The following is a 23,576-nucleotide window of genomic DNA, read 5'->3' on the forward strand; positions in this document are numbered from 1 at the left end:
TAGGGGTATATATCTGGAGGGTAGGGGTCTATACCTGGGTAGGGGTCTATACCTGGAGGGTAGGGGTCTATACCTGGGTAGGGGTCTATACCTGGGTAGGGGTATATACCTGGAGGGTAGGGGTCTATACCTGGGTAGGGGTATATATCTGGAGGGTAGGGGTCTATACCTGGAGGGTAGGGGTCTATACCTGGGTAGGGGTATATACCTGGAGGGTAGGGGTCTATACCTGGGTAGGGGTATATACCTGGAGGGTAGGGGTCTATACCTGGGTAGGGGTATATACCTGGAGGGTAGGGGTCTATACCTGGGTAGGGGTATATACCTGGAGGGTAGGGGTCTATACCGTGGTAGGGGTATATACCTGGAGGGTAGGGGTCTATACCTGGGTAGGGGTCTATACCTGGGTAGGGGTATATACCTGGAGGGTAGGGGTCTATACCTGGGTAGGGGTATATACCTGGAGGGTAGGGGTCTATACCTGGGTAGGGGTATATACCTGGAGGGTAGGGGTCTATACCTGGGTAGGGGTATATACCTGGAGGGTAGGGGTCTATACCTGGGTAGGGGTATATACCTGGAGGGTAGGGGTCTATACCTGGGTAGGGGTATATACCTGGAGGGTAGGGGTCTATACCTGGGTAGGGGTATATACCTGGAGGGTAGGGGTCTATACCTGGGTAGGGGTCTATACCTGGGTAGGGGTCTATACCTGGGTAGGGGTCTATACCTGGGTAGGGGTCTATACCTGGGTAGGGGTATATACTGGTCATTCAGTTTGTGTGTTATATCAATGTGGTCCTGTGTAGCTCAGTTGGTAGAGCATGGTGCTTGTAACGCCAGGGTAGTGGGTTCGATCCCCGGGACCACCCATACATAGAATGTATGCACGCATGACTGTAAGTCGCTTTGGATAAAAGCGTCTGCTAAATGGCATATATTATTATTATTATTATCAATAGCTATTTTGTTTTATTCTAATTTGTATGGTTTCCTTTGTCAATATAACAATACAATTAGATTAGACCAATCAGGAATGTGACAAGCATATATAGTAGTATACAATACACAAGATAGAAGGAAACTAACTTTTCATTTTCCACCCACACCCCCACACACACACCCACTCACACACACACACACGTCCACGCACGCACGCACGCACGCGCACACACACCCTCCGCAGCTCTGTGCCTGATTGCTTCTATGAGTGTTTTTGTTTTCAGGGCCCCAGGTGCAGGGTTCACTGGGTACCCTGTGTGTTGCACTGGTACACTACACTGAGAGACAGCTGAGTCTCATCCACAGACAAGAGTCAGAGAGGTTCCTCTCCTGTCTTCCCTGAAGCCTTCAGCCTCTACATCAACCATCAACACTGCATGGCCAAATGAAGAAGGGACTGAGAGACAGCTGAGTCTGGAGGGTAGGGGTCTATACCCTGAAGCCTTCAGCCTCTACATCAACCATCAACACTGCATGGCCAAATGAAGAAGGTACTGAGAGACAGCTGAGTCTGGAGGGTAGGGGTCTATACCTGAAGCCTTCAGCCTCTATATCAACCATCAACACTGCATGGCCAAATGAAGAAGGGACTGAGAGACAGCTGAGTCTGGAGGGTAGGGGTCTATACCCTGAAGCCTTCAGCCTCTACATCAACCATCAACACTGCATGGCCAAATGAAGAAGGGACTGAGAGACAGCTGAGTCTGGAGGGTAGGGGTCTATACCTGAAGCCTTCAGCCTCTATATCAACCATCAACACTGCATGGCCAAATGAAGAAGGTACTGAGAGACAACTGAGTCTGGAGGGTAGGGGTCTATACCTGGAGGGTAGGAGTCTAAACCTGAAGCCTTCAGCCTCTACATCAACCATCAACACTGCATGGCCAAATAAGTCGCTCTGGATAAGAGCGTCTGCTAAATGACTTAAATGTAATGTAAATGTACTGAGAGACAGCTGAGTCTGGAGGGTAGGGGTCTATACCCTGAAGCCTTCAGCCTCTACATCTACCATCAACACTGCATGGCCAAATGAAGAAGGTACTGAGAGACACACATTGAACCAGTTAGAGAAATTATACATTGTAAAGTTGGCTTGAATTAAATAACTATTTTGGTGAAATAAAACAGTTTTAACCCTTTTCCCTCAGGGGAATTGACCTATATGGACAGGGACAAATTGAAATGTTTCTAACAGAAGATGCAGAGTTAGTCCACTTGTCCAGTAGTACATGCCAGTCTTGGTGGTGTTGTCTTGAACTTAACTTAGATTGACTCGTTTCCCCAACTTTAAATCAAATCAAATCAAATCAAATTTATTTATATAGCCCTTCGTACATCAGCTGATATCTCAAAGTGCTGTACAGAAACCCAGCCTAAAACCCCAAACAGCAAACAATGCAGGAGGAGGCTGCTTCAGAGACAGGCCTTTAGAGGGGGAATACAAACATGAGTTAAACCTTGAGAAACGCATTCATGAGTTATGCACAGCACAGGATAGAATATAAGATAATGATCAGATAATGATCAGATAGTACACAATTTAACTAAGAAAAAAAAGCAGATTTTTTTTTCTTCACTCATAATATTGTCATTATCATAGTGGACAGGTGCACAGGTTGTCAATGGGAAAGTTTTTACAAGAGGGAATCAGAAGAACTAACATGATGTCACTCATCACAGTCAGTCAGAGATGAGGAAGTCACATGATGAAAGATACTTTAATTATATATTTTTTAATGTCACCTTTATTTAACTAGGTCAAGTCAGTTTAGAACAAATTCTTATTTACAATGAAAGCCTACCCTGACCAAATCCAGATGACACCAGGCCAATTGTACACTGCCCTATGGGACTTCCAATCACTGCCACAGCCTGGATTCGAACCAGGGTGTCTGTATTGATGCCTTCGCACTGAGATGCAGTGCCTTAGACTGCTGCTCCACTCAGGAGTTTTGATGTAAGAGTATTTTAACAACCCATTCTTCTGTGTTTGACGCATAAGGGTGCATGTCATTGTGGCAAAATAGTATGTGTTCTAATGACTTACCTTGTTGATTAAAGGCCAAATAAAATTATATGATTAAATACGCTTTTTTATATATATATTTGTAAAATTGTAGTAGTGGAAGCCACATTCTCCATAAGGGTACTCTAACAGTCCGTCAACAGAAGCGCCCCCTGGCGGAGATGGGGCTGAGGGAGAGAGAAGATATATCTGACTACTTCTAAGAAAAGATGAACAACAACCAGCTGAAACAGTTGTACTTTTTAAAAAACATGTAATACATTGGTTTATGTTTGAAACATCTGCTGTATCGGTCCACAAAGTCAGAGAAGAAAAGTAAACAAAAGAAAGAATGCAGATTTTGTACGTGGCACGTTTACGTGGCGTGAACAATGAGCGTTACCCGGAAGTGCTACATTCGGCAGAAACATTTCGAGCTAGATAGCTATAAAGAATAATCGCTAAGTGCAGTTAATTTTGCTCAAAAATTATTCAAAAATAAATAAAATAGCTACATTGAAGAGTACGATATGGGCAATACACTTTCTAGAGATGACAACGTGTCAACTGTAGGCAACAATACTTTGTGAGGGAAGAGGGTTAGCCTAGCATGCTATCTAATTTTGCTAACGTTACAGTAGCTACTACTAGATGATGTTTAGATTTCTGCAAAAGTAAGAAGCAGATTAGCTAGATTGACATGATTGTATAAACAACCGTGTTCAATGTCAATGCCGTAGTGGTTAAATTGTAGAGTTATTTAGCAGAACTGACCACTTGGCTGTTTAGACCAAGGCGATTCTTGTGATCAATGATTGTTTGACATTTTAGTCGTTAAGTATAAGAGCGACTTAAAATTCAGGATTTTTTTTTAAAGATAGTTAGGTGAGACGACACATCACGTTAATTTTTCCCTCAACAAAGTATTTATCACCAAAGGCAGTGCTAGTGGGAAAAGAGAAGTACATTTTGATGTCTTGTTATTTTTTAAATACTTGGCGTTATCTGTCTAGCAGTCAAGCTTGCCAACCTATCTATCTAGTCGGTTTCTGGATTCAGAGTAGTCTGTTTACCGCTCTAGCTACCACTTTCCAATAGTCAGGCTAATTGTTGCATAGCAAAGCACAGCTGCAATTATGTCTATGGACGACTTCACTTCGATCAGCCTGCTGTCCCTGGCAATGCTAGTGGGATGTTATGTGTCTGGAACCATTCCTCTGGCTGTCAACTTCTCAGAGGTGAGTAGCACTCAAACTTTGCTGTGTGACCAAATTAAACTTGAAGTGGAGACTTCAGCAGAAGTCCTTAGCTACTAAGATTACTATGCATATAAAGGCACACATTTCGCTACATTAACATCTGCTAATCATGTGTATGTGACGTACGATTTTATTTGATTTTATTGTATCAATCAGACTGTACTAACTGTAACATGCAATTCTACATCTTCAGTGATGTTAGCTAGCCTAATAATTGCTATTCCGAGGCCAAAGTTAATGTGTTGACCTACCCCTCCCTGTCCTGTTGATGAACCCCCTGTCCTGGTTGTCCTGTTGATGAACCCCCTGTCCTGGTTGTCCTGCTGATGAACCCCCTGTCCTGGTTGTCCTGCTGATGAACCCCACCCTGTCCTGGTTGTCCTGTTAATGAACCCCCCTGTCCTGGTTGTCCTGTTGATGAACCCCCTGTCCTGGTTGTCCTGTTGATGAACCCCCCTGTCCTGGTTGTCCTGTTGATGAACCCCCTGTCCTGGTTGTCCTGTTGATGAACCCCCTGTCCTGGTTGTCCTGTTGATGAACCCCCTGTCCTGGTTGTCCTGCTGATGAACCCCCTGTCCTGGTTGTCCTGCTGATGAACCCCCTGTCCTGGTTGTCCTGCTGATGAACCCCCCCTGTCCTGGTTGTCCTGTTGATGAACCCCCTGTCCTGGTTGTCCTGCTGATGAACCCCCTGTCCTGGTTGTCCTGTTGATGAACCCCCTGTCCTGGTTGTCCTGTTGATGAACCCCCTGTCCTGGTTGTCCTGCTGATGAACCCCCTGTCCTGGTTGTCCTGTTAATGAACCCCCTGTCCTGGTTGTCCTGTTGATGAACCCCCTGTCCTGGTTGTCCTGTTGATGAACCCCCTGTCCTGGTTGTCCTGTTGATGAACCCCCTGTCCTGGTTGTCCTGTTGATGAACCCCCTGTCCTGGTTGTCCTGTTGATGAACCCCCTGTCCTGGTTGTCCTGTTGATGAACCCCCTGTCCTGGTTGTCCTGCTGATGAACCCCCTGTCCTGGTTGTCCTGCTGATGAACCCCCTGTCCTGGTTGTCCTGCTGATGAACCCCCCTGTCCTGGTTGTCCTGTTGATGAACCCCCTGTCCTGGTTGTCCTGCTGATGAACCCCCTGTCCTGGTTGTCCTGTTGATGAACCCCCTGTCCTGGTTGTCCTGTTGATGAACCCCCTGTCCTGGTTGTCCTGCTGATGAACCCCCTGTCCTGGTTGTCCTGCTGATGAACCCCCTGTCCTGGTTGTCCTGCTGATGAACCCCCCTGTCCTGGTTGTCCTGCTGATGAACCCCCCTGTCCTGGTTGTCCTGCTGATGAACCCCCTGTCCTGGTTGTCCTGCTGATGAACCCCCTGTCCTGGTTGTCCTGTTGATGAACCCCCCTGTCCTGGTTGTCCTGCTGATGAACCCCCTGTCCTGGTTGTCCTGCTGATGAACCCCCTGTCCTGGTTGTCCTGTTGATGAACCCCCTGTCCTGGTTGTCCTGCTGATGAACCCCCTGTCCTGGTTGTCCTGTTGATGAACCCCCTGTCCTGGTTGTCCTGCTGATGAACCCCCTGTCCTGGTTGTCCTGCTGATGAACCCCCTGTCCTGGTTGTCCTGTTGATGAACCCCCTGTCATGGTTGTCCTGCTGATGAACCCCCCTGTCCTGGTTGTCCTGTTGATGAACCCCCTGTCCTGGTTGTCCTGCTGATGAACCCCCTGTCCTGGTTGTCCTGCTGATGAACCCCCTGTCCTGGTTGTCCTGTTGATGAACCCCCTGTCCTGGTTGTCTTGCTGATGAACCCCCCTGTCCTGGTTGTCCTGTTGATGAACCCCCTGTCCTGGTTGTCCTGCTGATGAACCCCCCTGTCCTGGTTGTCCTGCTGATGAACCCCCTGTCCTGGTTGTCCTGTTAATGAACCCCCTGTCCTGGTTGTCCTGTTGATGAACCCCCTGTCCTGGTTGTCCTGTTGATGAACCCCCTGTCCTGGTTGTCCTGCTGATGAACCCCCTGTCCTGGTTGTCCTGCTGATGAACCCCCTGTCCTGGTTGTCCTGCTGATGAACCCCCCTGTCCTGGTTGTCCTGCTGATGAACCCCCCTGTCCTGGTTGTCCTGCTGATGAACCCCCCTGTCCTGGTTGTCCTGTTGATGAACCCCCTGTCCTGGTTGTCCTGCTGATGAACCCCCTGTCCTGGTTGTCCTGTTGATGAACCCCCTGTCCTGGTTGTCCTGTTGATGAACCCCCCTGTCCTGGTTGTCCTGTTGATGAACCCCCTGTCCTGGTTGTCCTGCTGATGAAACCCCCTGTCCTGGTTGTCCTGTTGATGAACCCCCCTGTCCTGGTTGTCCTGTTGATGAACCCCCTGTCCTGGTTGTCCTGCTGATGAACCCCCTGTCCTGGTTGTCCTGTTGATGAACCCCCTGTCCTGGTTGTCCTGCTGATGAACCCCCTGTCCTGGTTGTCCTGCTGATGAACCCCCCTGTCCTGGTTGTCCTGCTGATGAACCCCCTGTCCTGGTTGTCCTGTTGATGAACCCCCTGTCCTGGTTGTCCTGTTGATGAACCCCCTGTCCTGGTTGTCCTGCTGATGAACCCCCTGTCCTGGTTGTCCTGTTGATGAACCCCCTGTCCTGGTTGTCGTGTTGATGAACCCCCTGTCCTGGTTGTCCTGTTGATGAACCCCCTGTCCTGGTTGTCCTGCTGATGAACCCCCTGTCCTGGTTGTCCTGTTGATGAACCCCCTGTCCTGGTTGTCCTGCTGATGAACCCCCTGTCCTGGTTGTCCTGCTGATGAACCCCCCTGTCCTGGTTGTCCTGCTGATGAACCCCCTGTCCTGGTTGTCCTGTTGATGAACCCCCTGTCCTGGTTGTCCTGTTGATGAACCCCCTGTCCTGCTGATGAACCCCCTGTCCTAGTTGTCCTGCTGATGAACCCCCTGTCCTGGTTGTCCTGCTGATGAACCGCCCCTGTCCTGGTTGTCCTGTTGATGAACCCCCCTGTCCTGCTGATGAACCTCCCCTGTCCTGGTTGTCCTGTTGATGAACCCTCCCTGTCCTGGTTGTCCTGCTGATGAACCCTCTGTCCTGGTTGTCCGGTCCTGCAGGAGAAGCTGAAGCTGGTGACGGTCCTGGGAGCAGGGCTGCTGTGTGGTACTGCCCTGGCTGTCATCATCCCCGAGGGGTCCATGCCCTGTACGAGGAGGTCCTGGAGGGTGAGACTCAATCTGCATACCAAATGGAACCCTATTCCCTTTATCCTGGTCCAACGTTAGCTAGCTCTGGTCCAACGTTAGCTAGCTCTGGTCCAACGTTAGCTAGCTCTGGTCCAACGTTAGCTAGCTCTGGTCCAACGTTAGCTAGCTCTGGTCCAACGTTAGCTAGCCCTGGTCCAACGTTAGCTAGCCCTGGTCCAACGTTAGCTAGCCCTGGTCCAACGTTAGCTAGCCCTGGTCCAACGTTAGCTAGCCCTGGTCCAACGTTAACTAGCCCTGGTCCAACGTTAGCTAGCCCTGGTCCAACGTTAGCTAGCCCTCGTCCAACGTTAGCTAGCCCTCGTCCAACGTTAGCTAGCCCTGGTCCAACGTTAACTAGCCCTGGTCCAACGTTAACTAGCCCTGGTCCAACGTTAACTAGCCCTGGTCCAACGTTAACTAGCCCTGGTCCAACGTTAGCTAGCCCTGGTCCAACGTTAGCTAGCCCTGGTCCAACGTTAGCTAGCCCTGGTCCAACGCGTTAGCCCCTGGTCCAACGTTAGCTAGCCCTGGTCCAACGTTAGCTAGCCCTGGTCCAACGTTAGCTAGCCCTGGTCCAACGTTAGCTAGCCCTGGTCCAACGTTAGCTAGCCCTGGTCCAACGTTAACTAGCCCTGGTCCAACGTTAACTAGCCCTGGTCCAACGTTAACTAGCCCTGGTCCAACGTTAACTAGCCCTGGTCCAACGTTAGCTAGCCCTGGTCCAACGTTAGCTGGCTCTGGTCCAACGTTAGCTGGCTCTGGTCCAACGTTAGCTGGCCCTGGTCCAACGTTAGTGAAGTAAACTCTCTGAATTTCAAAGACATTCGAAGTTCCTTCATAGATGCCGCTCCTCCGTAGGTATATTACTGTGGGCCTAATTCAGATCTTGCATGTTACGACAAGATACCCAGCGCTTCATGACTAGCTTTCTCCTCACCTGCAAAATTTCAGTCGTATCCTACATTACACTTGATTAAAAACATCCCCACAGCATGATGCGACCACAACCATGCTTGGGGATGGGGGATGGTGTTCTCGGGGTGATGGGAAGTGTTGGGTTTGTGCCAGACATAGCGTTTTCCTTGATAGCCAAAAAGCTCAATTTTAGTCTCATCTGACCAGAGTACCTTCTTCCATATGTTTGGGGAGTCTCCCACATGCCTTTTGGCGAAACACCAAACGTGTTTGCTTATTTATTTATTTATTTATTTAAGCAATGGTTTTTTTCTGGCCACTCTTCCGTAGAGCCCAACTCTGTGGAGTGTACGGCTTAAAGTGGTCCTATGGACAGATACTATCATTTCCACTGTGGATCTTTGCAGCTCCTTCATGATTATCTTTGGTCTCTTTGTTGCCTCTCTGATTAATGCTCTCTTTGGCTGTTCTGTGAGTGTTGGTGGGCGGCCCTCTCTTTGCAGGTTTGTTGTGGTGCCATATTCTTTCCAATTTTTAATAATGGGTTTAATGATGCTCCGTGGGATGTTCAGAGTTTCTATGTTAACATCCAAATAAAAATCACTTTAAATTAGAGGTTGTAATGCAACAAAATAGGAAAAACACCAAGTGGGGTGAATACTTTTGCAAGGCACTGTATTGTCTGGGTTAGGCTCTCGGTCTCTACTGTCTGGGTTAGGGTCTCGGTCTCTACTCTCTGGGTTAGGGTCTTAGTCTCTACTGTCTGGGTTAGGTTATCAGTCTCTACTGTCTGTGTTAGGGTCTCAGTCTCTACTGTCTGTGTTAGGGTCTCAGTCTCTACTGTCTGGGTTAGGGTCTCTGTCTCTACTGTCTGGGTTAGGGTTTCTGTCTCTACTGTCTGTGTTAGGGTCTCTGTCTCTACTGTCTGTGTTAGGGTCTCTGTCTCTACTGTCTGGGTTAGGGTCTCTGTCTCTACTGTCTGGGTTAGGGTCTCTGTCTCTACTGTCTGGGTTAGGGTCTCAGTCTCTCCTGTTTGGGTCTCAGTCTCTACTGTCTGGGATAGGGTCTCTGTCTCTACTGTCTGGGTTAGGGTCTCTGTCTCTACTGTCTGGGTCTCTGTCTCTACTGTCTGGGTCTCTGTCTCTACTGTCTGGGTCTCTGTCTCTCCTGTTAGGGACTCGGTCTCTACTGTCAGGGTCTCTGTCTCTACTGTCAGGGTCTCTGTCTCTACTGTCTGGGTCTCAGTCTCTACTGTCAGGGTCTCAGTCTCTACTGTCAGGGTCTCAGTCTCTACTGTCAGGGTCTCAGTCTCTACTGTCAGGGTCTCAGTCTCTACTGTCAGGGTCTCTGTCTCTCCTGTCAGGGTCTCTGTCTCTACTGTTAGGGTCTCTGTCTCTACTGTCTGGGTCTCAGTCTCTCCTGTCAGGGTCTGTCTCTACTGTCAGGGATAGGGTCTCTGTTTCTACTGTCTGGGTTAGGGTCTCTGTCTCTACTGTCTGGGTCTCTGTCTCTACTGTCTGGGTCTCTGTCTCTACTGTTAGGGTCTCTGTTTCTCCTGTTAGGGTCTCAGTCTCTACTGTCTGGGTCTCTGTCTCTACTTTTAGGGTCTCAGTCTCTACTTTTAGGGTCTCAGTCTCTCCTGTCAGGGTCTCTGTCTCTACTGTCTGGGTCTCTGTCTCTACTTTTAGGGTCTCAGTCTCTACTGTCTGGGATAGGGTCTCAGTCTCTACTGTTAGCGTCTCAGTCTCTACTATCTGGGTTATGGTCTCAGTCTCTACTGTTCGGGTCTCAGTCTCTACTGTCTGGGTTAGGGTCTCAGTCTCTCTCTCTGTGTAGGTGTGCACCACGCCCCTGGCCAGGTGGAGGGGGTGGGGGTGTCTGAGCCCAGGGAAGGTGTGGATGCAGCTCTGGGGGTCAGTGGGGAGCACAGCCACAGCCACGAGCACCTCCATGCCTACATTGGGGTTTCTCTGGTCCTGGGGTTCGTCTTCATGCTGCTGGTCGACCAGATCGGAAGCGCCCACGTACACAGCAGTGCTGACGGTCAGTCTGGATGGACACACACACACACACACACACACACACACACACACACACACACACACACACACACACACACACACACACACACACACACACACACACACACACACACACACACACACACACACACAGCAGTGCTGACGGTCAGTCTACGCACGCACGCACACGCACAGCAGTGCTGACGGTCAGTCTACGCACGCACACACAGCAGTGCTGACGGTCAGTCTACACACACACACACGCACACACAGCAGTGCTGACGGTCAGTCTACACACACACACACACACACACACACACACACACACACACACACACACACACACACACACACACACACACACACACACACACACACACACACACACACACACACAGCAGTGCTGACGGTCAGTCTACACACACACACACACACACACACAGCAGTGCTGACGGTCAGTCTACACACACACACACACACACACACACACACACACACACACACACACACACACACACACACACACACACACACACACACACACACACACACACACACACACACACACACACACACACACACACACACACACACAGCAGTGCTGACGGTCAGTCTGCACGCACGCACACTCACGCACACACACGCACACACACGCACAGCAGTGCTGACGGTCAGTCTACACACGCACACACAGCAGTGCTGACGGTCAGTCTACACACACACACACACGCACACACAGCAGTGCTGACGGTCAGTCTACACACACACACACAGCAGTGCTGACGGTCAGTCTACACACACACACACACAGCAGTGCTGAAGGTCAGTCTACACACACACACAGCAGTGCTGACGGTCAGTCTACACACACACACGCACACACAGCAGTGCTGACGGTCAGTCTACACACACACACACACACACACACACACACACACACACACACACACACACACACACACACACACACACACACACACACACACACACACACACAGCAGTGCTGACGGTCAGTCCACACACACACACACACACACACACACACACACACACACACACACACACACACACACACACACACACACACACACACACACACACACACACACACACACACACACACACACACACACACACACACACACACACACACACACACACACAGCAGTGCTGACGGTCAGTCTGGCTGGACACACTGTCTGTCTGTCTCTGACTGACTGACTGACTTGGTGTGTGTGTGTCTGACTGACTGACTGACTTGATGTGTGTGTGTCTGACTGACTTGGTGTGTGTATGTGTGTGTGTCTGACTGACTGACTTGGTGTGTGTGTGTGTGTGTGTGTCTGACTGACTGACTTGGTGTGTGTGTGTGTGTGTGTGTCTGACTTGGTGTCTGTCTGTCTGTCTGTCTGTCTGTCTGTCTGTCTGTCTGTCTGTCTGTCTGTCTGTCTGTCTGTCTGTCTGTCTGTCTGTCTGTCTGTCTGTCTGTCTGTCTGTCTGTCTGTCTGTCTGTCTGTCTGTCTGTCTGTCTGTCTGTCTGTCTGTCTGTCTGTCTGTCTGTCTGTCTGTCTGTCTGTCTGTCTGTCTGTCTGTCTGTCTGTCTGTCTGTCTGTCTGTCTGTCTGTCTGATTTGGTGTGTGTGTGTTTAGATCCAGAGTCTGCGAGGGTTGCCAGCTCCAAGATCACCACCACCTTGGGACTAGTGGTCCATGCAGCAGGTAAGATGGCTTCCTGATGCAGTGTTTCAGATCAACATGTTTTAGGAAGAAGAGACAGTGGAAGTCTATGGAGGCTTGTAGCTGGATTCTGCATCCTATCTACTGGAGGGAGGGACAGGCAGACCCTCTGTGTGGAGGACAGGTAGACTGTCTCAGTGTGGAGGGAGGGACAGGCAGACCGTCTCAGTGTGGAGGACAGGCAGACCGTCTCAGTGTGGAGGGAGGGACAGGCAGACCGTCTCAGTGTGGAGGACAGGCAGACCGTCTCAGTGTGGAGGACAGGCAGACCGTCTCAGTGTGGAGGACAGGCAGACCGTCTCAGTGTGGAGGACAGGCAGACCGTCACAGTGTGGAGGACAGGCAGACCGTCACAGTGTGGAGGACAGGCAGACCGTCACAGTGTGGAGGACAGGCAGACCCTCTCAGTGTGGAGGACAGGCAGACCCTCTCAGTGTGGAGGACAGGCAGACCCTCTCAGTGTGGAGGACAGGCAGACCCTCTCAGTGTGGAGGACAGGCAGACCCTCTCAGTGTGGAGGACAGGCAGACCCTCTCAGTGTGGAGGACAGGCAGACCCTCTCAGTGTGGAGGACAGGCAGACCCTCTCAGTGTGGAGGACAGGCAGACCCTCTCAGTGTGGAGGACAGGCAGACCGTCTCAGTGTGGAGGACAGGCAGACCGTCTCAGTGTGGAGGACAGGCAGACCCTCTCAGTGTGGAGGACAGGCAGACCCTCTCAGTGTGGAGGACAGGCAGACCCTCTCAGTGTGGAGGACAGGCAGACCCTCTCAGTGTGGAGGACAGGCAGACCCTCTCAGTGTGGAGGACAGGCAGACCCTCTCAGTGTGGAGGACAGGCAGACCCTCTCAGTGTGGAGGACAGGCAGACCCTCTCAGTGTGGAGGACAGGCAGACCCTCTCAGTGTGGAGGACAGGCAGACCCTCTCAGTGTGGAGGACAGGCAGACCCTCTCAGTGTGGAGGACAGGCAGACCCTCTCAGTGTGGAGGACAGGCAGACCCTCTCAGTGTGGAGGACAGGCAGACCCTCTCAGTGTGGAGGACAGGCAGACCCTCTCAGTGTGGAGGACAGGCAGACCGTCTCAGTGTGGAGGACAGGCAGACCGTCTCAGTGTGGAGGACAGGCAGACCCTCTCAGTGTGGAGGACAGGCAGACCCTCTCAGTGTGGAGGACAGGCAGACCGTCTCAGTGTGGAGGGAGGGACAGGCAGACCGTCTCAGTGTGGAGGGAGGGACAGGCAGACCGTCTCAGTGTGGAGGACAGGCAGACCCTCTCAGTGTGGAGGTAGGGACAGGTAGACCCTCTCAGTGTGGAGGGAGGGACAGGCAGACCGTCGCAGTGTGGAGGACAGGCAGACCGTCGCAGTGTGGAGGACAGGCAGACCGTCTCAGTGTGGAGGACAGGCAGACCGTCTCAGTGTGGAGGACAGGCAGACCGTCTGTGTGGAGGACAGGCAGACCGTCTCAGTGTGGAGGACAGGCAGACCGTCTCAGTGTGGAGGGAGGGACAGGCAGACCCTCTCAGTGTGGAGGGAGGGACAGGCAGACCCTCTCAGTGTGGAGGGAGGGACAGGCAGACCCTCTCAGTGTGGAGGGAGGGACAGGCAGACCCTCTCAGTGTGGAGGGAGGGACAGGCAGACCCTCTCAGTGTGGAGGGAGGGACAGGCAGACCCTCTCAGTGTGGAGGGAGGGACAGGCAGACCCTCTCAGTGTGGAGGGAGGGACAGGCAGACCCTCTCAGTGTGGATGGAGGGACAGGCAGACCCTCTCAGTGTGGAGGAGGGACAGGCAGACCGTCTCAGTGTGGAGGGAGGGACAGGCAGACCCTCTCAGTGTGGAGGGAGGGACAGGCAGACCCTCTCAGTGTGGAGGGAGGGACAGGCAGACCCTCTCAGTGTGGAGGGAGGGACAGGCAGACCCTCTCAGTGTGGAGGGAGGGACAGGCAGACCGTCTCAGTGTGGAGGGAGGGACAGGCAGACCCTCTCAGTGTGGAGGGAGGGACAGGCAGACCCTCTCAGTGTGGAGGGAGGGACAGGCAGACCCTCTCAGTGTGGAGGGAGGGACAGGCAGACCCTCTCAGTGTGGAGGGAGGGACAGGCAGACCCTCTCAGTGTGGAGGGAGGGACAGGCAGACCCTCTCAGTGTGGAGGGAGGGACAGGCAGACCCTCTCAGTGTGGAGCAGTAGTTCACAATGCCTGTAGACCGATCATCTCATCATTGTAACTTTTTTTTATTGCGACAGTTAGGTCTACATTTGCTGCAGCATAGCCTACACTACATTAATATAAAGAATGAATGTTCCTCTAATTTTACCCAACTTTAGAGCAGGTGTTCTTAATGTTTTGCACAGTGTGCTGGTTAAATAAAGGTGTTTCTGATCTTCCAGCTGACGGAGTGGCTCTCGGAGCAGCGGCTTCAACTTCCCAGACCAGTGTTCAGCTCATTGTCTTTGTGGCCATCATGCTTCACAAGGTACAGTGACAGTTCATCTTGTTTATCTGCCAACTTTTTGTTTTCAGCGGTCCATCTCAGCGTGGATGTAATGATAAGGTGTTGTTTCACAGCCTCCTTCCTTCCACATCGGATCCTCTGTCTCTTTAAACACAACGTGACGTGCCCCACCCACCCTCTTGAGAAAAGCCTGCCAAGTTGATGGCACTAGGAGTTAGTTGAACCAATTCAACTCAGTTTTCATGTAACTGCCTAAATAGTCGAAGCATTTCAGTGAATTCGTGATGCATAGTATATTGAAAGCTTCCGCACAGGTATGAACATCCCTGGGAAATGACCTCTGACCCGAATGACCTCCGACCCGAAGCTTCGTGACGTGCTTCTAGAGCCTGGACAATTATTTTCCACGGATGGCCACATTTAGAGTATATTTTTACCATCGTTGGCCAGAATCATCCATCATGTATATAACTACAGATATATAATATATATATATATATACTGTAAATATATATATATATACTGTAAATATATATATATATACTGTAAATATATATATATACTGTAAATATATATATATATATATATATATATATATATATATATATATATATATATATACTGTAAATCACGTCCAGATAGGCTACTTATTTAACTTGTTTAACGTGCACAGAAATAAACCACATCCATGTTCTCCTTCTGGTGGGTATTTTCATTATTAAACAATGAACCACATGGAGGGAAAAGTACACTGCATTCAGGACCACGGACAGAACTCTTAACGGGTATGAACAAAAACGCAAGAAAGCGAGAGAGAGAGAGAGAGAGAGCTCAACATTTACGTTTAAACTACTCAATCAGTGTGAGAAGTGAAGTGACCATCCTACCAATCCTCGACGATATCATTTACAAATTAGCCTCCAATACCCTACTCAACAAATTGGATGCAGTCTATCACAGTGCAATCCGTTTTGTCACCAAAGCCCCATATACTACCCACTATTGTGACCTGTACGCTCTCGTTGGCTGGCCCTCGCTTCATACTCGTCGCCAAACCCACTGGCTCCATGTCATCTACAAGACCCTGCTAGGTAAAGTCCCCCCTTATCTCAGCTCGCTGGTCACCATAGCGTCACCCACCTGTAGCACGTGCTCCAGCAGGTATATCTCTCTGGTCACCCCTAAAACCAATTCTTCCTTTGGCCGCCTCTCCTTCCAGTTCTCTGCTGCCAATAACGAACTACAAACATCTCTGAAACTGGAAACACTTATCTCCCTCACTAGCTTTAAGCACCAGCTGTCAGAGCAGCTCACAGATTACTGCACCTGTACATAGCCCACCTATAATTTAGCCCAAACAACTACCTCTTTCCCTACTGTATTTATTTAATTTATTTATTTATTTTGCTCCTTTGCACCCCATTATTTTTATTTCTACTTTGCACATTCTTCCACTGCAAATCTACCATTCCAGTGTTTTACTTGCTATATTGTATTTACTTTGCCACCATGGCCTTTTTTTGCCTTTACCTCCCTTCTCACCTCATTTGCTCACATTGTATAAAGACTTGTTTCTACTGTATTATTGACTGTATGTTTGTTTTACTCCATGTGTAACAGCAGTGATGTCTACTTCTCCCGATGGTCGTCTGATAGGGAACAGACTAGTAGTGTCATCTGATAGGGAACAGACTAGTAGTGTCATCTGATAGGGAACAGACTAGTAGTGTCAGAAGGTCATCTGATAGGGAACAGACTAGTAGTGTCAGAAGGTCATCTGATAGGGAACAGACTAGTAGTGTCATCTGATAGGGAACAGACTAGTAGTGTCATCTGATAGGGAACAGACTAGTAGTGTTATCTGATAGGGAACAGACTAGTAGTGTCATCTGATAGGGAACAGACTAGTAGTGTCATCTGATAGGGAACAGACTAGTAGTGTCATCTGATAGGGAACAGACTAGTAGTGTCATCTGATAGGGAACAGACTAGTAGTGTCATCTGATAGGGAACAGACTAGTAGTGTCAGAAGGTCATCTGATAGGGAACAGACTAGTAGTGTCAGAAGGTCATCTGATAGGGAACAGACTAGTAGTGTCAGAAGGTCATCTGATAGGGAACAGACTAGTAGTGTCAGAAGGTCATCTGATAGGGAACAGACTAGTAGTGTCATCTGATAGGGAACAGACTAGTAGTGTCAGAAGGTCATCTGATAGGGAACAGACTAGTAGTGTCAGAAGGTCATCTGATAGGGAACAGACTAGTAGTGTCATCTGATAGGGAACAGACTAGTAGTGTCAGAAGGTCATCTGATAGGGAACAGACTAGTAGTGTCAGAAGGTCATCTGATAGGGAACATACTAGTAGTGTCATCTGATAGGGAACAGACTAGTAGTGTCATCTGATAGGGAACAGACTAGTAGTGTCATCTGATAGGGAACAGACTAGTAGTGTCATCTGATAGGGAACAGACTAGTAGTGTCATCTGATAGGGAACAGACTAGTAGTGTTGGAAGGTGGGTCAGATTGTTGGCTTCTACTTGCCGGGTCAGGAGGAGTAATTTTCCCTTAAAGGCTTTGACAAAGTCCTTCCCTCCCTTGTATTTTGGAGTTCAGTTCATTCATGAGGCCATGATGTCTACTGGGAAGGCTAAATCAACCAACCATTCTTTATCTTGCAGTTGAGGGAAATTTTCATAAAAAATAAAAACTCTGCAATCTCCGACTTCAGGTGCCACACCCTTATAAGCACCTTCCCCAAACTCAGCCATCTCTCATGTTTGTGTGGTAAGGGGAGATCTGCATGACCCGACTCTCTCTTCCGACAGGGAGACAAACTGCCAAACTGGTTTAAAGATTTTGCTAATTTTCATTTGGCTTTCAAAGAGGCCCAATCTGCCTGTGCAACAAGGCCCATCTGCTAGAGCAACAAGGTCATTAACCAAAAAAGCCCATTTTAAATTGATTTGAAAACCTGGAAAACACTAGCTATTCTGTTAAGATTGTATGGAAGTGTATATAAATGTACACAAACGTTAATTAGACTTTTAATCGGGAAAGTATTCAGACACCTATTTCCTCATGTTACGTTAGTTTTATTTAAAAAATTGATTAAATAAAACATTTTCCTCATCCATCTACATACAATACCCTATAATGACATCACAATACTCCATAATGACATCAGAATAACCCATAATGACATCAGAATAACCCATAATGACATCACAATACCCCATAATGACATCACAATACCCCATAATGACATCACAATACCCCATAATGACAAAGCGAAAAACTTTTTAAAATACATTTTTGCACATTTATTACAAAGGAAAAAAACATCTTATTTTCAGACTCTTTGCTATGAGACTCGAACTTGAGCTCCGGTGTGTCCTGCTTCTGATGGTGATTGGGAGTCTCATAGGGTGAAGCACTATTGGCCCAGTATTGTCCGGGTCTGGCCGTCATTGTAAATAAGAATTTGTTTTTAACTGACTTGACTCGTTAAATAAAATAAATAAAAGAAGTGTGGCAATTTGGCAGCCGGGAGAAGGGAATTATAATGATAATTTTCAGCACAACGGCCGCTTTGACCGAAATGAATGGATATTTTTTTAGGCCGCTGGGAAATTTTAAGCACTACACACTGCCCTTACCCACCTGGATAAAAGGAATATGTGAGGATGCTGTTCATGGACGACAACTCAGTCTTCAATACCATAATGCCCTCTAAACTCACCACAAAGCTCATGGCCCTGGGACTGGACTTCCTGTCTATGCAACTGTCCTGGACTGGACTTCCTGTCTATGCAACTGTCCTGGACTGGACTTCCTGTCTATGCAACTGTCCTGGACTGGACTTCCTGTCTATGTAACTGTCCTGGACTGGACTTCCTGTCTATGCAACTGTCCTGGACTGGACTTCCTGTCTATGCAACTGTACTGGACTGGACTTCCTGTCTATGCAACTGGACTGGACTTCCTGTCTATGCAACTGGACTGGACTTCCTGTCTATGCAACTGTCCTGGACTGGACTTCCTGTCTATGCAACTGTCCTGGACTGGACTTCCTGTCTATGCAACTGTCCTGGACTGGACTTCCTGTCTATGCAACTGTCCTGGACTTCCTGTCTATGCAATTGTCCTGGACTGGACTTCCTGTCTATGCAATTGTCCTGGACTGGACTTCCTGTCTATGCAACTGTCCTGGACTGGACTTCCTGTCTATGCAGCATTACTACCTCGACACGGGGGGCCCCACAAGGGTGAAATCCTGTACTCCCAGTATACCCATGACACAGTTCCAACTTTAAAAAAAACATTTATTTTTATTTAACTGGGAGGAGGTAGATACTCTGACAGCGTGGTGCCAGGTCAACATCTTCACCCTCGACCTCAGCAAAACAAAGGAGAAGATTGTGGACTTCAGGAGGAACCATGTCGGGCTTCAAATCAAAAATCAAATCAAATCAAATTTTATTTGTCACATACACATGGTTAGCAGATGTTAATGCGAGTGTAGCGAAATGCTTGTGCTTCTAGTTCCGACAATGCAGTGATAACCAACAAGTAATCTAACTAACAATTCCAAAACTACTGTCTTATACACAGTGTAAGGGGATAAGGAACATGTACATAAGGATATATGAATGAGTGATGGTACAGAGCAGCATACAGTAGATGGTATCGAGTACAGTATATACATATGAGATGAGTGTGTAGACAAAGTAAACAAAGTGGCATAGTTAAAGTGGCTAGTGATACATGTGTTACATAAGGATGCAGTCGATGTTGTAGAGTACAGTATATACATATGCATATGAGATGAATAATGTAGGGTAAGTAACATTATATAAGGTAGCATTGTTTAAAGTGGCTAGTGATATATTTACATCATTTCCATCAATTCCCATTATTAAAATGGCTGGAGTTGGGTCAGTGTCAATGACAGTGTGTTGGCAGCAGCCACTCAATGTTAGTGGTGGCTATTTAACAGTCTGATGGCCTTGAGATAGAAGCTGTTTTTCAGTCTCTCGGTCCCAGCTTTGATGCACCTGTACTGACCTCGCCTTCTGGATGATAGCGGGGTGAACAGGTAGTGGTTCGGGTGGTTGATGTCCTTGATGATCTTTATGGCCTTCCTGTAACAACGGGTGGTGTAGGTGTCCTGGAGGGCAGGTAGTTTGCCCCCGGTGATGCGTTGTGCAGTCCTCACTACCCTCTGGAGAGCCTTACGGTTGAGGGCGGAGCAGTTGCCGTACCAGGCGGTGATACAGCCCGCCAGGATGCTCTCGATTGTGCATCTGTAGAAGTTTGTGAGTGCTTTTGGTGACAAGCCGAATTTCTTCAGCCTCCTGAGGTTGAATAGGCGCTGCTGCGCCTTCTTCACGACGCTGTCAGTGTGAGTGGACCAATTCAGTTTGTCTGTGATGTGTATGCCGAGGAACTTAAAACTAGCTACCCTCTCCACTACTGTTCCATCGATGTGGATAGGGGTGTTCCCTCTGCTGTTTCCTGAAGTCCACAATCATCTCCTTAGTTTTGTTGACGTTGAGTGTGAGGTTATTTTCCTGACACCACACTCCAAGGGCCCTCACCTCCTCCCTGTAGGCCGTCTCGTCGTTGTTGGTAATCAAGCCTACCACTGTTGTGTCGTCCGCAAACTTGATGATTGAGTTGGAGGCGTGCGTGGCCACGCAGTCGTGGGTGAACAGGGAGTACAGGAGAGGGCTCAGAACGCACCCTTGTGGGGCCCCGTGTTGAGGATCAGCGGGGAGGAGATGTTGTTGCCTACCCTCACCACCTGGGGGCGGCCCGTCAGGAAGTCCAGTACCCAGTTGCACAGGGCGGGGTCGAGACCCAGGGTCTCGAGCTTGATGACGAGCTTGGAGGGTACTATGGTGTTGAATGCCGAGCTGTAGTCGATGAACAGCATTCTCACATAGGTATTCCTCTTGTCCAGGTGGGTTATGGCAGTGTGCAGTGTGGTTGAGATTGCATCGTCTGTGGACCTATTTGGGCGGTAAGCAAATTGGAGTGGGTCTAGGGTGTCAGGTAGGGTGGAGGTGATATGGTCCTTGACTAGTCTCTCAAAGCACTTCATGATGACGGAAGTGAGTGCTACGGGGCGGTAGTCGTTTAGGCTTGCCTCCATTCTCATCAACGGGCGTAATTCAAAAGGCATTCGCACATCTGAGCGATCTTTTTTTGCAGGTGCTTGATAACAGTTGAATAAAATGAGAGAAAATAAGAAACCCGCACACTGCTTTTGATAGTAACACTGCTCTTTAATACGTTTTACATATCGGCCTCGAGGCCTTCGTCAAGCTTCTTTTTTCCCTCCTCAAGTTCCTCTGCGAACACGTCTCCGAAGAGCTGAAATATATCAAACCGCACTGACATTGTGGCGAAGAAGGCAGGACAGCGACTACTCAAGATCAGGATGCTGAAGAAATGTGTTCTGTCCCCGAGGGCCGTCGGTGTTCTTCAGGGGCTGTTGGTATAGTAACTCCACCATCGCAGACCGCATGGCGCTACAGAGAGTGGAACGCTCAGCCCAACGCTCCATTGCCTGCTCACCGCCTGCCCTCCAGGACAACTACATCACCAGGTGTCGCCGGAAGGCCAAGAAGATCATCAGGGACTTCAACCACCCGAGCCAAGGCCTGTTCTCCCCACTTCCTTCACTCAGACACGGGCAGCGCAGGAGCATCATGTCAGACTGGCCAATAGTTTCTTCCCTCAGACCATCAGACTGCTGAATAGCCACCACTAGTCAGCTCCCTAATCCACCTACTCTCCTGATTTACAAATCCTTAATTAACCTGTCTCCTCCCCTTCATCTACATGTCTCCTCCCCTTCATCTACACTGATTTGAAGTGGATGTAACAGGTGACATCAATTAGGGATCATATCTCTCACCTGGATTGACCTGGTCAGTCTGTCATGGAAAGAGCAGCTGTTCTTAATGTTTATACACTCCGTCTATATTTGTAGGTGTGTCTGTTCTTTGTAATTCCTCTCGTAATTAAACCCTGTCTCTTTCGTTCCCCCCAGGCCCCAGCTGCTTTTGGCCTGGTCTCTTTCCTGATGCATGCTGGTCTGGAGAGGAATCGGATCCGTAAACACCTGCTGGCCTTCGCCCTGGCAGCACCTGTCCTCGCCATAGTTACCTTCGTAGGACTCAGCCAGGTCAGTTGGTTGTCTATGATCTCTTCCAATACCCCAATACCCCTTCTCCCCAATACCCCTTCTCCCCAATACCCCTTCTCCCCAATACCCCTTCTCCCCACTACCCCTTCTCCCCACTACCCCTTCTCCCCACTACCCCTTCCACCCCCCTCCCCAATACCCAGCCAACCCCCTCCCTATTCTAATTACCCCCAATTGTTTTGTCCTCTCTACCTCCAGAGCAGTAAAGAGGCACTGTCCAACGTGAACGCCACAGGGGTGGCCATGCTGTTCTCTGCCGGGACCTTCCTGTATGTTGCCACCGTACACGTTCTGCCTGAGGTGGGCGGGACCGGACACAGCCACTCCCCCACACCGGGGAAGGAAGCAGCGAAGGGACTGAGCAAGGTGGAGGTTGGGGCTCTGGTTCTGGGCTGTCTGCTACCGCTGGTGCTGTCTGTGGGACACCACCACTAGACACACACCGCTAGTAGACACAGAGGAGCCCGAGGGGAGGAGAGGAAAGGAGGGATGTAAAAGAGAAGAAGAGTGGGTTTAGAGGGAAAGCAGCCTAACAGACATCTCTATCACACATCTCAAATGTCTTTATGTACCTGTTCTATTGATGGACTTCTGATTTGGTTGGATTGCGGTTGTTGTGTCCTCGTTGCCGGGACAACGACCTGCGGGTGGAATCGGAACCGCGCTGGACAACACAAAGGGATGATGATGTCATAACCATAGTAATAAGGACCTCCCACTTGTTCAACACTCTAAAGGAAGTGCTATCTGCTGATACTGATGACAAGACTGCTACCATGGTTTCTGCTTCTTTTAAGCAGACATTTATTTTTCTATTTTTTGGGGGGGGGGGCGGGGTCTCTCTAGGTAGGCTTTACAGACAGCAGGGGAGTTGGTCATTGTTGTATCCTGTTTCAGTGCTACAAATGAACTGTCAACTCCTGAACTCGCGTTAATGTACCTGCTTTTGTTTTGTTGCTGAGGACTGGGCTGTGAGAAATGAAGAGATATTTGTGACATCTTGCAGTAAAAGTAAAGGTTTTAAATCCAGAGTGATTTTTCACTCTCACTTTTCAGAGCATTGTTTATGTGCTACGTTGAGCTTGCACTCTGACACACGGTGTTCTTACTGTGAGATGAAATGTAGTCTATATTTAAATTCTTGCTAGTGCAATCAGTAACTAATTAGAAGTTTACATGTGAGTAGTTGCACTTCTATGACTTTTGGCCTGATCTATAGGCTATTTATTAATCTACCGTACTGTTAAAGGACATTGGACATCTGAGAGACATGTTGTCTATAAGACTGCTGTCCACAGACTCTAGCAAACCTGTTAACTGAGGCTTATTAAAGGGGAAATCTGCAGTTCAATTGATAACAAAAGGAATCCCCGCCACCTTGTTGGGTAAACAGCTTGAAGGATGATTGTCTTGCTTCAGCCTCACAATGGAAGCCCCAGGACCAGTCTCGAAATTATACACTGTAATGGAAGCCCTGGCCCCAGGACCAGTCTCTAAATTATACACAGTAATGGAAGCCCTGGTCCCAGGACCAGCCTCTAAATTATACACCGTAATGGAAGCCCTGGTCCCAGGACCAGCCTCTAAATTATACATCATAATGGAAGCCCTGGTCCCAGGACCAGCCTCTAAATTATACATCATAATGGAAGCCCTGGTCCCAGGACCAGCCTCTAAATTATACATCGTAATGGAAGCCCTGGTCCCAGAAATCTAAACTTATATCAACCCATGAATTACACTG

At 49.0% G+C, this 23,576-nt stretch overlaps 1 protein-coding gene across 1 annotated transcript; it reads left to right on the plus strand.

Moving 5' to 3' along the window:
* Positions 1-3,221: 3,221 nt before the first annotated feature.
* Positions 3,222-23,566, plus strand: LOC124046809 (zinc transporter ZIP9-like). Its single transcript, XM_046367569.1, is given in 8 exon segments — positions 3,222-4,245; positions 7,364-7,439; positions 7,442-7,471; positions 10,244-10,450; positions 12,078-12,146; positions 14,552-14,637; positions 21,677-21,811; positions 22,031-23,566. Coding segments are annotated over 8 exon segments (942 nt in total). The 5' UTR covers positions 3,222-4,143; the 3' UTR covers positions 22,268-23,566.
* Positions 23,567-23,576: the final 10 nt, after the last annotated feature.

The sequence above is a fragment of the Oncorhynchus gorbuscha genome, linkage group LG10 (genome assembly GCF_021184085.1).
Source record: "Oncorhynchus gorbuscha isolate QuinsamMale2020 ecotype Even-year linkage group LG10, OgorEven_v1.0, whole genome shotgun sequence".
In the NCBI taxonomy this organism is placed as follows: Eukaryota; Metazoa; Chordata; class Actinopteri; order Salmoniformes; family Salmonidae; genus Oncorhynchus; species Oncorhynchus gorbuscha.